Source organism: Lathamus discolor, chromosome 1 (genome assembly GCF_037157495.1).
Source record: "Lathamus discolor isolate bLatDis1 chromosome 1, bLatDis1.hap1, whole genome shotgun sequence".
Taxonomy (NCBI): Eukaryota; Metazoa; Chordata; class Aves; order Psittaciformes; family Psittacidae; genus Lathamus; species Lathamus discolor.
The window spans coordinates 58,333,929-58,347,926 of NC_088884.1; the positions used below are offsets into that span (position 1 = coordinate 58,333,929).

Sequence of the window (13,998 nt, forward strand, 5' to 3'; positions counted from 1 at the left end):
CCCCCCAACACAACACATAGGAGGTCTTCCTAAATCTTCTGCCTGTCCTGAAGAGGGATCCCTGAAGAAAATTATTTAAACCAAAAAACAAAATCAAACAAAAAAAAACCATAGAAAAATTAAATAAAGCTCTTCAAATTTTATTACAGTGCAGACTAAAATGCAATGAGCAGTGCACCTACCTGGAAAGAGAAGTACAGGAAAAGGTGGAAGAAAAACAGCCAGCTTCCATGCATGATGCCAACCCAGAGAGAACACTGCTCCTCTCAAACATTGCACATCAACACAACACAGCAACTGCTCCCGGGATGTCACCCATACTCTCAACTAAAGGACACTTCAGTCTGCCATTCTCTCATCCCAAAGAGTTCTTCCAAAATGCCCCTCAATCCTAAAGACCATTTACCTCCCTGGTGATATTCCCCAAACACTGCGCAATCAAGCTGTTAACAGTGCTAAAGGTATTGTTAATACTGAAGCATTGGGGTCTAATGTAATCCAACAATTACTGGAAATAGCAAAACACACTCCTTAGCTGATGCTTAACAGATTATTCAGGTATTTTTCAGATCTTTCAATCACATTTTTGCTAACTTTTAACTGGAAACTTTTCATCATATAAACTGAAGAATTTATCAAAAAATCTGTTAGATTAAAATCTTTAGTACTATTCATCCTTATCTTCTGGTCTTCTGAGTTAAATATTGAAGGTGATATACCACATTAATACAGCTTTTTTCCCTTTCTGCTAATACAGAATTAAAGCAGTCTTGTAACCAAAAGGTAGCATTAAAGAAACCATGCAAGTACATAAATTATTGTTGGCTGAGGGCATGTGAGCAATAAAAAGGTTGCACACGGTAGCAATGTTCTAGCCTGCACTCGTTTCATTAGCCTGGAGACAGCTGTGGAGAAAAGTCAGGCTGTGCACAGCTAGAGACAGGACAACTTGTGTGTAAACTTCTAAACTTAACTGAATTGCAGCTCCCTGAAATTCTCATTTAAGTTTACTTATACAAGCATTCGGATGATACAACACGTACCTTTCAGTTTCCTCAAAACATACACACATGCACAAAATAGATCTTGTTGTTAGTCATCTTACTGTAAGGAATAAAAATATAAACCTGCCATCAAAAATAGGTTTGGCTTTTTTTTTGGTGGTGTTTTTTCTTTTTTGTGTGTTGGTTATTGCTGGGTTTGTTTCAGGTTTTTGGCATGTGGGCTTTTATTCAGCAAAGCACCTCTGAAAAATCTCAAAATACTCACAATTAACAGCTGTTTCAGCCTTTTTCTTTTTTTTTTTTTTTTTTGCCAAAATATTACACATTTCTCCTTAAAATTCATATACTTTTACAGTTTTCTCAGAAAATGGTGGTAGTCCCAGAAACTGCTAAAATTTAGGAAGGCACAGGCATACATACACTTCCTCCTCCTTCTGCCCCAAGTATATAGGGTTTTTCTGGACAATACTGGCTTAATTTTCTTTGCGTATAGCCCTTTGCTGTTCCTTAGCAGAAGACAAATTGTTTCAAACTGACCTTTAAAAGTAACTGAATTTGGTTAAGAACATGCAAACTGCGCTTCGTTTCAGTTTTCAGGAATTTGGGAAACAGAAGGGAACAGGCACAGAAAAGTCCTTTTTTCTACCTTTTGAGGAAATTCTTCCCCACATATTCAGCCTGTGGAAGAACATAGGAGGCAGTTGTCCTTTGCACAGCTCTCACTGCATAAATAGTGCATTGCTACAGTTGAATCAAGCCTCTGTTGAGTAATAGGAACCAAGAGAGCAAGAGGAGAAGCAGAAAAATTCCAGGAACAAATCAAATATTTGAAAATGCAGATTAACTAAATTTCCTATTTATTTATTTTATTAAAGGTCAGTATCATAATTACCAACACTTGGGAAAAACATGTTTTTATTCGCAGAGCAACATGATTTGGAGCAAGCCAACAGTTGAAAAACCTTGTGGCTTTTCACTCACCTAATACTGTTTCAAGCAAACCAGGCAAAGTCTGTAGATATTCTAGCTGTCCATTGTTCGATGTCATTTCACAAAGAACATCAAGAAGACGAATTGCAACCAGTGCTTCCTGTAAATTAATATGACATTCATGAAAATGGCTTATGAAGGTTACCAAAGGAACTTAGAACTGGCAATCTAAACATAGGACAGGAACTCTCAGCACCTCAGGTTCTTTGCAGGTCTTCTAAACTGCCAAGAATACATTTATATAAAATGAGGACATCTTTCTAGAATAACAATAACGTATTACACTGCAATAATTTCTACAGTCAACCAAGGTTATATGTGCCCTGAAAAATCATGGGCAAACCAAAACAGAGCCATAAAGGATAAAATTTTAACAAAAACACAGTAGCTTCCAAAAGCAGAAATACAGAAAATTACTAGCTGAGAAAATTATTTCTGTATAAATGTTTTCTTTGAGTTTATTCAGTAGGAGCGTCCCACTTTAAAGACACAAATGCTGCCTGCAAGACACTAATTTGTTATCCGCAGGAATTCTGTAAAGTTCTGTGGTCACATGAACTTTGGCTGCGAGAATTTACATTATTCTTGGGTAAATAGGATTGGGATCAGAGATGCAGCTTTTTGGTTAGGTATGAGACAATTTTATTTGCATATTATTTATTCAGCCAGAGAACTATTTTTTTCTCACAGACTACATTGACATGTGCTTATAATGACAATCCAGCACTTACAGAAACTACCTGAAGAGTGTATGGCATAATTTGGAACACCACATATTGCTCAAGAACCATACTGTGACTGCAAGATGAGTCAACACAAGGTGTGGTACGTAAACTGCAAGTAGCTTTGAAAAGACTCAGACACAGGTCACAGTAACTATTCCTGTGTTGCCTGATCCTGGACAAAGAGACATTTACTTACCAACAGCATAACATTTTTGAATCCACATGACAATGTAACATAATTAAAATCATCAGCAATAGTGTTCAGTAATTAAGCACTATGATTACATCCGTTCTTTGCTCCTTGGAGGCAACAAATCAGTACAGGGTCCAAGTCCTAAAGCTGTACTTTCACTTTTTCCCCCTCACATAGGTGTAGGACAATCTTCCCTACGTTATTCAACAAATTGGTTTTACTAGCATAAAATCAGCCAATACACTGGTCATTGTCCTATTATAAGGTAAAAATACCCCAACTGTATTTCAGAGACAGTACACTGGTATTTAACATTTTGAAAGCCATTCTGCATTGTTATAAGACAGTAGCATAACCATAAGTCCTTCAGCTCATACACTTAGCATTTACCTTTGCACAAAAAAATGTTACGTGCTTTACATCTGTAAAGCAAGCATCAATAGTCAACTATATATCAAGCATATATAGTCAAGCATATATAGTCAACTATAAATCATACCAGTAAGGTACAATGGCCCTTGCTGCCTATGTGCACCCCATTATCCATGTACATAATGCAAGCTCTGTAAATGGCAGACACTGTGAGTCGTGGCTTTTCCTTTTTCAGCCTTATCCTTTTCACCTTCTCCCATTTTTCTATTTTTTAACTTTTTTTAAAATGCATTTCCTCACTGTCCTCTACATAATTCTTCCCAGAGCCTTAGAATGCCACCTCTCCCTTCTATTCCAACATCCATTTCAGTTCCTCAAGTGTTCCATCTAGATTTGAGAAGAGGAACAGATTATTTAAAAATCACAAACAAACCCCCAAATTCTTATCCACATTTGAAACTTGGTACTTCAAAAAAAAACCTGTTTAAACATCTCTGGTTGGGTTCTCCAACACCATCCCAACTTTCCAATTTTATTTTTTTTTTCACCCTCCCCCTGTACAAAAGAAAGGCAATAAAGCAGAACACTTTAAGTTCAGCAACAAGACACTGTTCAAACCCCAAAATGTTCTGAAATCTGACAGCAATCTTGACATGGATATAATCTGAAAAGTAAATAAGGAAATAACTGAAGTTTTAAATAAGCGTATTTCAAGAGAGACTCAGAGAAATGTTCCTTATAAAGAGATGAAATAAGAACTTAAAATCCAGGGAAGGGTTTTATTTTGCAAGTATGGTTGAAAGTTACTGAGAGCAAAACGATGCTGAAGTCAGGCTTATAATGGAAAAGTTATTTAAAACACTAGTTTAAGCACTGCAGAAGCATATGATTAGCTTTTCTTTGGTTTAAGATGGAAGCTGCAAGACCTGAGTTGCCTTTGGGAAGAGAAGCTATGTCTACATATAATAAATTAAATAGTAGATGGGACACCCAGAAAACATTGTGGGAGTCAGGCCAGTTCAAGGATTGTTCCCAAAAGCAGTTTTCAAATGTGGCCTTGCAGTTTTGGAGTCTAAGACAGCTTACTAATACAGACACAGCCTGACCAAGGCACTTGGCTTCAGGGCCACAGAATAGTCCAGGCAGAGTTTAGTTTAATATCACAGATGTTGCATACAGCATTTTTAATGACAGACTCTACATGCACAACTGCATTTTTTTTTTCAGTTAAGCACAACCCTTATGCAAAACCTAATATATAATTGAGAAGAAATTGGTGCAATTTTTTTATAAGAAAATTAACAGCTTTATGACCTTAAGTTGGAAATTCTTTTTACCCATAACAAATATACATTATGAATAAACGTATATACACAATATGCATATATACACACTTTCTAGTTTTGTCATTGCTCTCCATTTATTCAGCTATTATGACTTGTAGCTTGTACTTTGTGCTCATCAAATGATCCACATTTCCCACCAAACAGTGATACTCAACTTACCATACATCATGTTTATGTGCAAGAAGAATAAAAAGTCAGTGTCAAGCAGGGCAAGTCCTACAGTAATATTCTCAATACTGCTGTCCCAGCACCTTCAAGTTGGACAGAGACCTCCTTTGACTAGGCACAAACAAATGTTTTTTTCCAAGAACTGAAACCACAGAATACTTGGAAAGTAAACAACACAGGGAAAAAAAAAAAAGAAAGGGAGGGGGAGGAAGAGGGGAAGAAGGGAAGAAGAGAAAAAAGGAGTGTACAACAGGGCGGGACAGGGAAAGCTGGAGTTGTCTCAGTATATGTCCTCTTACTGCAAAGATCATACCTTTTCCAGAAGTAGTTAATGAAGTTTTCTAATATAACTTAGACAAAGCAGTTGTGGTGATGGGGTGAACCTGTGCTTCTTGGACAGACAAGAAGACATGGTTGTGTTGTTGTTTGGTTTGGATTTCTGGGGGGAGTTTTTTAATGCATCCAAATGTCACCTCTTCATAAAATGATTTTTAATATCTTTTCATAACACCTCTCAACATACATTTAAAATTCTTGTGCCCATTTAAACAAAAATATTGTCAAGTACAACACTGAGTAACATTACCATATAAAAACATTTAAAGATCAGTATTTTTTCACTTTGGTAGTAAAATAGTTATGACAGCCATTCTCGAGAGTTTCTACAAATAAAAGTATTACAGGTTAATTTTGTTTTAACAACAAAATGCTTCTGATTACATGTATATTGGGTAACACAATCTCAACATACCACTGTGGTCACTTGGCAAGACAGAAGTTAGATGTGACTCTTCAAAACAATGTATTTTAAAATATATTATTAAGAAAATGAAAACCAAGCATGATTAATCAATGAGAATCAGTGACTAACTAATTCTATGTTTGTCTAAAACATATTAGATTTCTCTTTTTTTTTTGGCTAGCTTAAAAGAAAAAAGAGCTCACCCCTAACTCAGCTGAAAACATTAAAACTTTATCTACATGAGAGGGATCAAGAATGGAGACCAATATGACCTGACACTGCCTGCTGATAATACGATGACCTATCATAGCAAAAATAATGTCATTGCAAGTTAGGTGCAAGTTGCTTCCTGTTTTCCCAAGGGCATTGTTAGATCTTCAAACAACTTATTGAAAGCAAGAGTAAAAATAACACCAGATTATTTGAACAGACCTCTAGCCTTAGATGGCCTAAACCTCCTTACTGCACTATATGGTATGGCAAGTAGCCAGCAATTCTTGGATACTTCATAAGGCGGAAATAAAACAAGGCCATCCAGGACTGAGCTCTGCACCAGAGGCTCCCAAAGCGCAACCCACAAACCATCTGTGACCCATAAAAGCCTTCTTATTTAGCTGGCAAAGGGACTTCATTGTGGCCATCCTCAACAGAACCAGTTCATTAAGTCTGAAGCAATAACAAATTTGTTCCATGTGGACTGGAGTTGGGGCAAGTGTCTGGGTGTTGAGGAGACAGGAGCCATCTGCCACTAAGAGCTCAGCAAACTCTGCAACTCAATGCTGGGGATGCTAGCTGGCCTCGGGACTGCCGCCTTGTCAGAGCCATGCAAGGTCCAGAGAGCCCTCGATCATTGGGAAACAGGGAAGAGCCATTAAAAACAGTCCTTGCTTTCAGGGAGGATCACTACACATTTCAGACAATGCCCCTGCACTGAGCCAATCACACACACACCACAGCTCTCCACAATCAGATCTTGATGTTCCAGGTCATAATAGAGCAGGAACATCTGCCTTACAAGTAGTCAAATGCATTTTCTAGTATTTGGGACCTTAATGATGTATTAATTATCAAGCTATCATCAGTTATTTAAGTTAAAACAAAACAGAACAATAGCCAACCATCACATTAAAAAAACCAACCCTCCCCAAACCCCCAAACCTAAGATTCACTTACGTTAGTACTCCTAGGGAAAAAAAAAAAACAAACAAAACCAAAAAGCATCTACTCCATTTTTACACAGATTTAGGGGAGGGGAAGAGAGGACAAAAAAAAAAAAAAAAAAAAAAAAAGGAAGAGATGCTGTTTCCCACCTATAAATACATATTTTTATGGTTTGATTCATATTTGAATAAAATCTAATTCACAACCCAAATAAATTATACAGGGATAGAAGGGATCCTTAGTAAGAACATAATAAAACATGCAAACATGTGACAACTCAAACATCTTTAAAACGTTGAGATCTTTAACAATGAGTTAGAAATAAATCTACCACAAAGTATTCTTTTCAAACCGTATTCTTTGTCATCCTCAAACTAGAAGCAAAATTGGGCTGCTGTCTATAGATTCTACTCTGAACTCTACCAGTGTTTTCCCAATATAAACTGGAAATGCACACAAAGGCCATTTGGGTAGTAGTGGCAATGAAGACTCTAGTACTATAATGTTTTTTGTCAGACATACCTCATCTGCATCTTCAGCAGAAGTTAACTTGAGCACAGCTTCGTATTTCTCTTGGAAACGGCCTGCAAGGAAGTCAGCATGTCTCATGAACACATTCATTTCTTCATTGGTATGTAGGTTCTTCTCACATACATTCACCATCATCAGCTCTAACAAAGTAACCCTAGAATCCGAAAACAGAAACTGGTTAATCAAATTCACTAAGACATACAGAATTATCTGCAGAAATAAGCAGATACTGTTGTTAAAAAATATACAATTAGTATGCCAGTAACAGAGTTGATTTTTAAAAATTAAGAAGTCTTTTGAACACTGGCAATCAGTTCCTGATTGATGGTTTATTTCTGCACACCATTAATTTAATTCATCATTTAATTAATACAATTTGGCCAGACAGTGAAGTCAGTATTTTTTTTCAAGTATATTTCAATTTGCAATTTCTTATGTCCTAACAGCATTGACTGCATATTCTGTATGTCTAAAATTTCCACTAAAACAACTCTTAAAAGCTGTTGTTAAGTTCAGCAAAATAAACACAGACTATTTGACAGCTTCCATTGAAAATACCACTTTTCACAGCCCTTGACTTGCACGTAGTCCTTCACTCATTCTCCTCCCCAAACCCAAACCAATTTTGAGCAGAAACAGGGAAAATTAAAGCTGATATGCACACTCTGTTCTTTACAGTTGTTTTATAATTACCAATAGATGGACTACAGTAAATCCAAGTTACTTCCTCATATACCCAGTAAGAGCTACTCAGTATATTAAACTAGCAAGTAAGTGGATGCATAACAAAGCTGCTCTATAAAATACACTTCTGTCATTTATTTGAACAGCTTTAATGTAATTTTATTTACTCCTTAATGTTGTTAGGGCAAACAGGGAGTATTTTCTGGAAGCTGGACTTTAATGTGGCAAAGGCCCTCCTATAGTTTCCCAGTTCACCTCCAGCACAGAGGAGCACACGGGTTAGTGAAGTCCCACTGTAATTCTCTCAACCTGAAAGAGCACTATTTATTGAATGAATTCAGGAGCCAGGTCAGAGTTTTCTTTCAACTAAAATATTTGCAATTCAGATGGAAGGTCTGACATTTAAACATGTGGAATAGTTCAAATGCTTCTTCTTTTTTCAAATTTACCAAGCAGGTTTTCACAAGGGGAAGAGAAATGTCTTTTTCTGTGGAAAAAGCACGGTCACTGCTTTATTAACCTCCAAGAACCCACCCCTATTAATCACCTAACAGCTACTCAGTTCTCGCTAAACTCAACCCTCAATGTCATCAATACAGCTGCATTAAACAATTATCTGAATGAGGACAAAAAGCTTTTTCAACATGGTAGCACAGAAATGCACTCAACGCATTTTTGAAAGGGTGGACTTCAGACAGAAGGCTGTCAAACACTGGTAACCTCTCTCACAGGCTTTGCTTATGCACGTGACTGAGCACTGACACAAAGCAGTTGTTCTGTTTGTTCTGCAGGTTACAACTGAGTACCACTCTCTTGTCCACCTACAAACTAGCAGAGTCCGTTTACCCAACATCCCCAACTGAATGAAGGCTTTCAGATTTGGCCTCAGACTATGCAAAAATCAAACTAAGTGCACAGATGTGTCATCCATTCCCAAGACAGGGTTAGATTTTACATGTCAGTTTTTATCAGCTAAGAAAGCAGGCTGCGCAAAGACTTTATGATTACAGGAATTATTCCAATAAAATATTGTCTCTTGTTTAATAGAGTTCTAGTCAGCTACTGTTGTACCAATGATCCAAGTAACACATGTTTAAAAACTGGCAAACAATACATTTCTAAAGAAGTTGGAGGGTCACTACATATTTCCACAAACTGTATTACTGAGATGAGATTGTTGTAAATAGGGAAGTTTTCTGTATTACTCTTCCTCTTGCAATATAACTGCATGCACAGACAACCATAATCCTTCCAGAGAAATGGGAGTGACATTAAAACACCACCTGTATGTAATTTCTTTTAAAGTTTTCTGTTCTTTTTAGCCATTCATGTCAACATTCTTTTCCTGAGTTTTCTTCCAGGCACAGTCATTCAGGACATGCCCATCTTTCCCCTGAATTTCAAGCAAGTCTTGCCATTCAGCCAACAGTTTCCTGAGAGCAATGCTTTTTGTTCTGGTGCAAGTTCCTTTACACTCCTTTCTTCTATTGTTTCTCTCTGTTTTCTTCCAAGACTCACCCAAATCTTTCCAAGTTAGTTCTCCTACACAATGCAATTTAGTAATTTCTTTTAAACGATCTAAGAACCATTTAGCCATTGAAACGACAGTTTGTTCCTACTTGTTTGCCTACATACAGCTAAACACAGATATGACAACTGTATTGACAGTTTTAGCATGTTTCATCATGAATCTTTGTAACATACAGTTCAATATCTAAAATATAATTTTGTGTATTCTATTTGTGATTTTATTTCTATTTGGCAATGATCATGCCATGTCATCTTCCTTTTCGTTAGACACCACTTAGAAAGTCTTTTTGTCATTCTCTTGTGGTTTTTTTTCCCCTAGCCAAATTTAAACCAGTTCTTCCAAAAGCTGACCAAATTGGCAGGAACTTAGAACAACTCCTATAAAGTATTTGCAATCATCAGTAAAACACATTGCTGTCTCCTATAGTCTGCAAATAAACCACAGCAATTAAGTGAAATTTAAATCTGGAAGGTCGTTATTAAAAAAATAAAGTGAAGTCTTGCTAAGCCTAATACTGTAAAATTGTATCTATTTTATTATCACCAAACAACTTTTCTATCAAGCATGCCTGGCTTATAACTTAGCAAGTGCTATTCTGCTTGTGAGCATCACCAAGAACAAACACCCCCCCCCCCCCCCCCAATCTGGTAAGTGGGTAAATGGCTACATCATTCACTGCGAACTCTCAACGTGAAGTAGCACAAAAGTGAAAACTAAAGATGCAAGTTGCTGAGCATCTTAAAACCACCTGATTCAGTTGCTATGCAGTTGCATTTTTGTTACTATTAAACCAAAACTCCTTCTTAAAAGTGACAATACAGATTAACTCATTTTGAAGGTTTTACAATGTAATTAAGATTATCAAAGCATTAACTTATGCTGTCTACACTCAAGGCTAACTTGGACTAAAGCAAAACAGGCTTTTTCTAAATACTTCTGCCAAATACTTGTACACACGTGCAGGGAAATCTCAAATCTGGCAAAGAATTCAAGAATCTATTTTTTTGGCTCAATACCATAGCCATATGTTTTTGCAATAATCACTTGCAGAGAAACAGCAGGCATTGTCACATCATCATAAACTTTTCAAAGCCAGAATACCATTAAAAAGCTGATCATATTATCACAGTTTTTATTTCAGACCATTTGCAAACTCAGACATGCAACACTAAAGTGCTTAGATTTGTTGGAAATGAAAGAGAGAGTTGTTCAGAAGTCAAGAATTTTATTTGAATTGAAAATTCAGATTCCAGATCCACTTGTACAACAAGAACTACTTCATGGCGTGCACTACGGCCAGGGTATCACAAATGCACTAGATTTCAATTACAGGAAATACTCTGAATAGTGCGAATACTGTGAATAGTACAAATAACTGCGGTTACGCAACTGCATATACTTCGGTTCTCTAAGGCAACTGCCAACTTCAAGAGTCACCACGAAGGTACGTATTCCCAAACTTTCTCAGCATAGTTAATTTCATTTCAGTAAATATATTTAAAGTAAGTGTATTTAATGTGCATGATACTGAGAGTTACCATATATTCATGAGTGCAAACTGCTTTCCCCAGACACCTCAATACCACATCTGTCCTTTCTTAATTTATATGACTTGGTCAGCCTTATTGGACACCCAGTGCGGTAACTCCTGCGGTGAAGGCTCCTTGTCTCGTTTTGAAACAATGAATTCCCTATGCTTTGGTTTATACAGTTACTTTTTCCTCCAGTTAATGACAGTCAAAATGTTTTTATCTAAATTGGATTTGTCTCCTCATATATCTCAAAAGAATGCATTCTTAAATATGCTAACACTACATGGGAAGATGCCATGACAGGGTTTTCTTCTACAGCTCAGATGCAAAAGGACTATTTCTACACCACCTACTTCCATATGTTTGACAGTAAATTAAGCAGTATCAAATTTGTATTAAACTGTACTGTGATTTATGCTTTTGAAAAACTTAATGAAGTTTACTTGATTTGCAGAACTCTTGGAATTGATAACAAATTCAGTGAATATGTTGTGACTACCCATCCTGCATGTGATCATCCATATGATGCCTACACCAAAAGCCCTTCCGTAGAGGTAGCAAATCACCCTCTGTAGCATGGTGCATGCAACAAATCCAGCTGAGACCTTTCTAGAAACTGATTACATCTATTGCTTCAAGTACAACTGAAAACCTGACCCAGTCCTGGCTATCCTCAAGGGATTAAGAAAACATACAAACTGCCATCCATGACATCCCCCAAAAGAATTAAATCTTGCTCATTCATTTAGAGCACTCTTTCCCTCTAACTGGTTAAGGAGCCCCTACTTCCAGGCACAATAAGCCCACAGCTCATATTCATTTCCATTTGGTCAGCCTGAATAAAGGAAGAGGACAGTTATTTCCCTCCTTAGCATTCTCATTCCTTGTTTTCCATGCCTATACATCAATGCTGTTTGATCTATCGTTTTCAACCTAACATATACTCTCTATTTGCCTGCCACCCTTTTTGCTTCTTTCTAATCTCTGATCAGTGTCTGTACCCCCATTTGTAATAACACTGTGGCTTTAGTCACAGAAAAACAAAACCAAAAACCAAACCAAACATAACAACCTCCCCCCAAACCAGGAAAAAACCTCCAACATTAAGGGTCTGCTTTGTTTACTGCTTTGTCTTTCACCTACGCATACCATATGGGGGGGACTCGGAGTTTCTCTGCATCAGCGGGGAACAAAGAAGCTATATTGACTACATAAACAAGATGACAAGATCTTCAAGTAGCTGGAGGAGCAGCAGAATTACAGCACAGGATTCCCAAAAACTTATCTTCCCTAACCTTTGATTAAAGCAATTGCAAATGAGCATTTTCCCAAATATGGCAAGGACCATTTCCCATTAATTCAGCATATATTTACAGAAATACTTGAAGGAAAACTAGCTAGTTTCTTTCAAGGTGAAGGATTGTTAAAGCATTTCATGTTTTTAATAGTGGAAATACTAAAAAATTAAGTAATAATGGGCATCTGCATATCTGCATCATTTAGGTTCTGTTAACCAGCAGGAGACACATTTCCAACTTCAGTAAAGGCTTCCTTTAATTTCTTGTAATTACAACAGGCGTATGAACAGTTGAGGATATTTCAAATACAGCTGTAAAACACTGCAGGGTGTGGTGCTCTTATGAAATCAAGACACAGGCATGAAATCTTGACTTTTTCTTTTCTTTTTTTTTTTTAAATATTTCTTTACCAAGTAATGGCGCCAACCTGGATTCTGCAACCCTACATAAATCACTGCCAGTTGTGGCTAAGCTGTAATGTTAACCAACCAATTTAAAACCATTACTGACATAGAAACATGTATTTAGAGATTTTGTGCCAACTATGAAACCACACAGTTTTTCAATCATGTGAACAGGATACTCTATATGGAATGCTAAATACTAAAAGCCACATTGGTTTTTGGGGTTACCTTTCTTGATTGCTCAGTTTGGCATAGAGGGCTTCTACCAACTCTGGACATTTCAGAAAATAGTCTGTAACAATCAAGAACCTAAAGAGGGGAAAAAAAAAAAAAAAGAAAAAAGAAAAAGGTGTTATTGGTGCTATAAAAATCAGCATCTACATTTACTCCAAATGGCATCAGTTATTTTATCCTGTTGATGGCTGGGTTACGTGCTTCTGGTCCTATTTGCTAATAGACAGAAATGGTTACAAAATAATTGCACGTTGTCCTGCAGCATGTTTCCTAATACAGCAATGGTCATTTCCCATCAATTCAGCACACTCAAATGCTTGAAGGAAAGCTGGTCAGGGTCTCTTGCCAGTTATACAAAAGGCACACCACAATTCAAATAATAAAATACTCATCTAATTGTTTATGCATATCAGAAAAAAAAAAAAAAATCGAAGTTCAGGCTTGAAAACTATTATGCTGCTCTTCACAACACTACTTTACGTGCACCAGTCAAAAAAATGCCCAAATAATTTCTTATTTAAAAAATTCTAGCAAAACATCAAACCAAATGGAAACTTCATTGTCAGATGTAAGGCAGCAAAATGCCGTTCTCAACTTAAAAAATATAGCCTTGCCTCCTTATGTAATAGAACCTAAGCTGATAACCAAATCTAACTCTTAGCTCTAAGAGGCACAGAGGTATGGTCAGTTAGCCTTATCCTATCACCAGTATTTACAGTGATCACTTTCCCAAGAACCATTCACAGCAGTCAATAGCAAATGCTAGTCATTTATTTTCAAACAGACATGTACCTTTAGCATTATGGGAACAACAAAGTATGTAAAAATATTTTACTCTTCAAAATACACTTCTAGCAGTACTGACACTATTATATATGCTGCATAGGTATATGCATACTAACAATTCATTTTTAAAGCAGCATGTCTACCTATTAAATATAAATAATTACAGGTGAAATCTCAGAGCATCCTCTGAGCTGATTAAGCTACTAAAAAGGTATAGCTAAAATAATATGAAAACCAAGTGATTTCAATATTCCCTCCACTTTCTCCCTACTTTTCACTTTGCTGACAGCCTTTTCT

The 13,998-nt window shown here is 36.7% G+C and overlaps 1 protein-coding gene across 3 annotated transcripts in view; it reads right to left on the reverse strand.

Annotated features, from left to right (window-relative positions):
• The window catches only part of ATXN10 (ataxin 10), a 103,546-nt gene that overhangs the window by 49,518 nt on the left and 40,030 nt on the right, over nucleotides 1-13,998 (reverse strand). For 2 of the 3 annotated variants that reach the window (XM_065672780.1, XM_065672798.1), the window contains 3 exons: nucleotides 12,910-12,990; nucleotides 7,224-7,386; nucleotides 1,986-2,094 (listed from right to left, as the gene is read on the reverse strand). In XM_065672780.1, the coding sequence (XP_065528852.1) occupies nucleotides 1,986-2,094; nucleotides 7,224-7,386; nucleotides 12,910-12,990 (353 nt within the window). The remainder of the gene's footprint in view (nucleotides 1-1,985; nucleotides 2,095-7,223; nucleotides 7,387-12,909; nucleotides 12,991-13,998) is intronic. The other variant, XM_065672791.1, reaches the window with a different exon arrangement.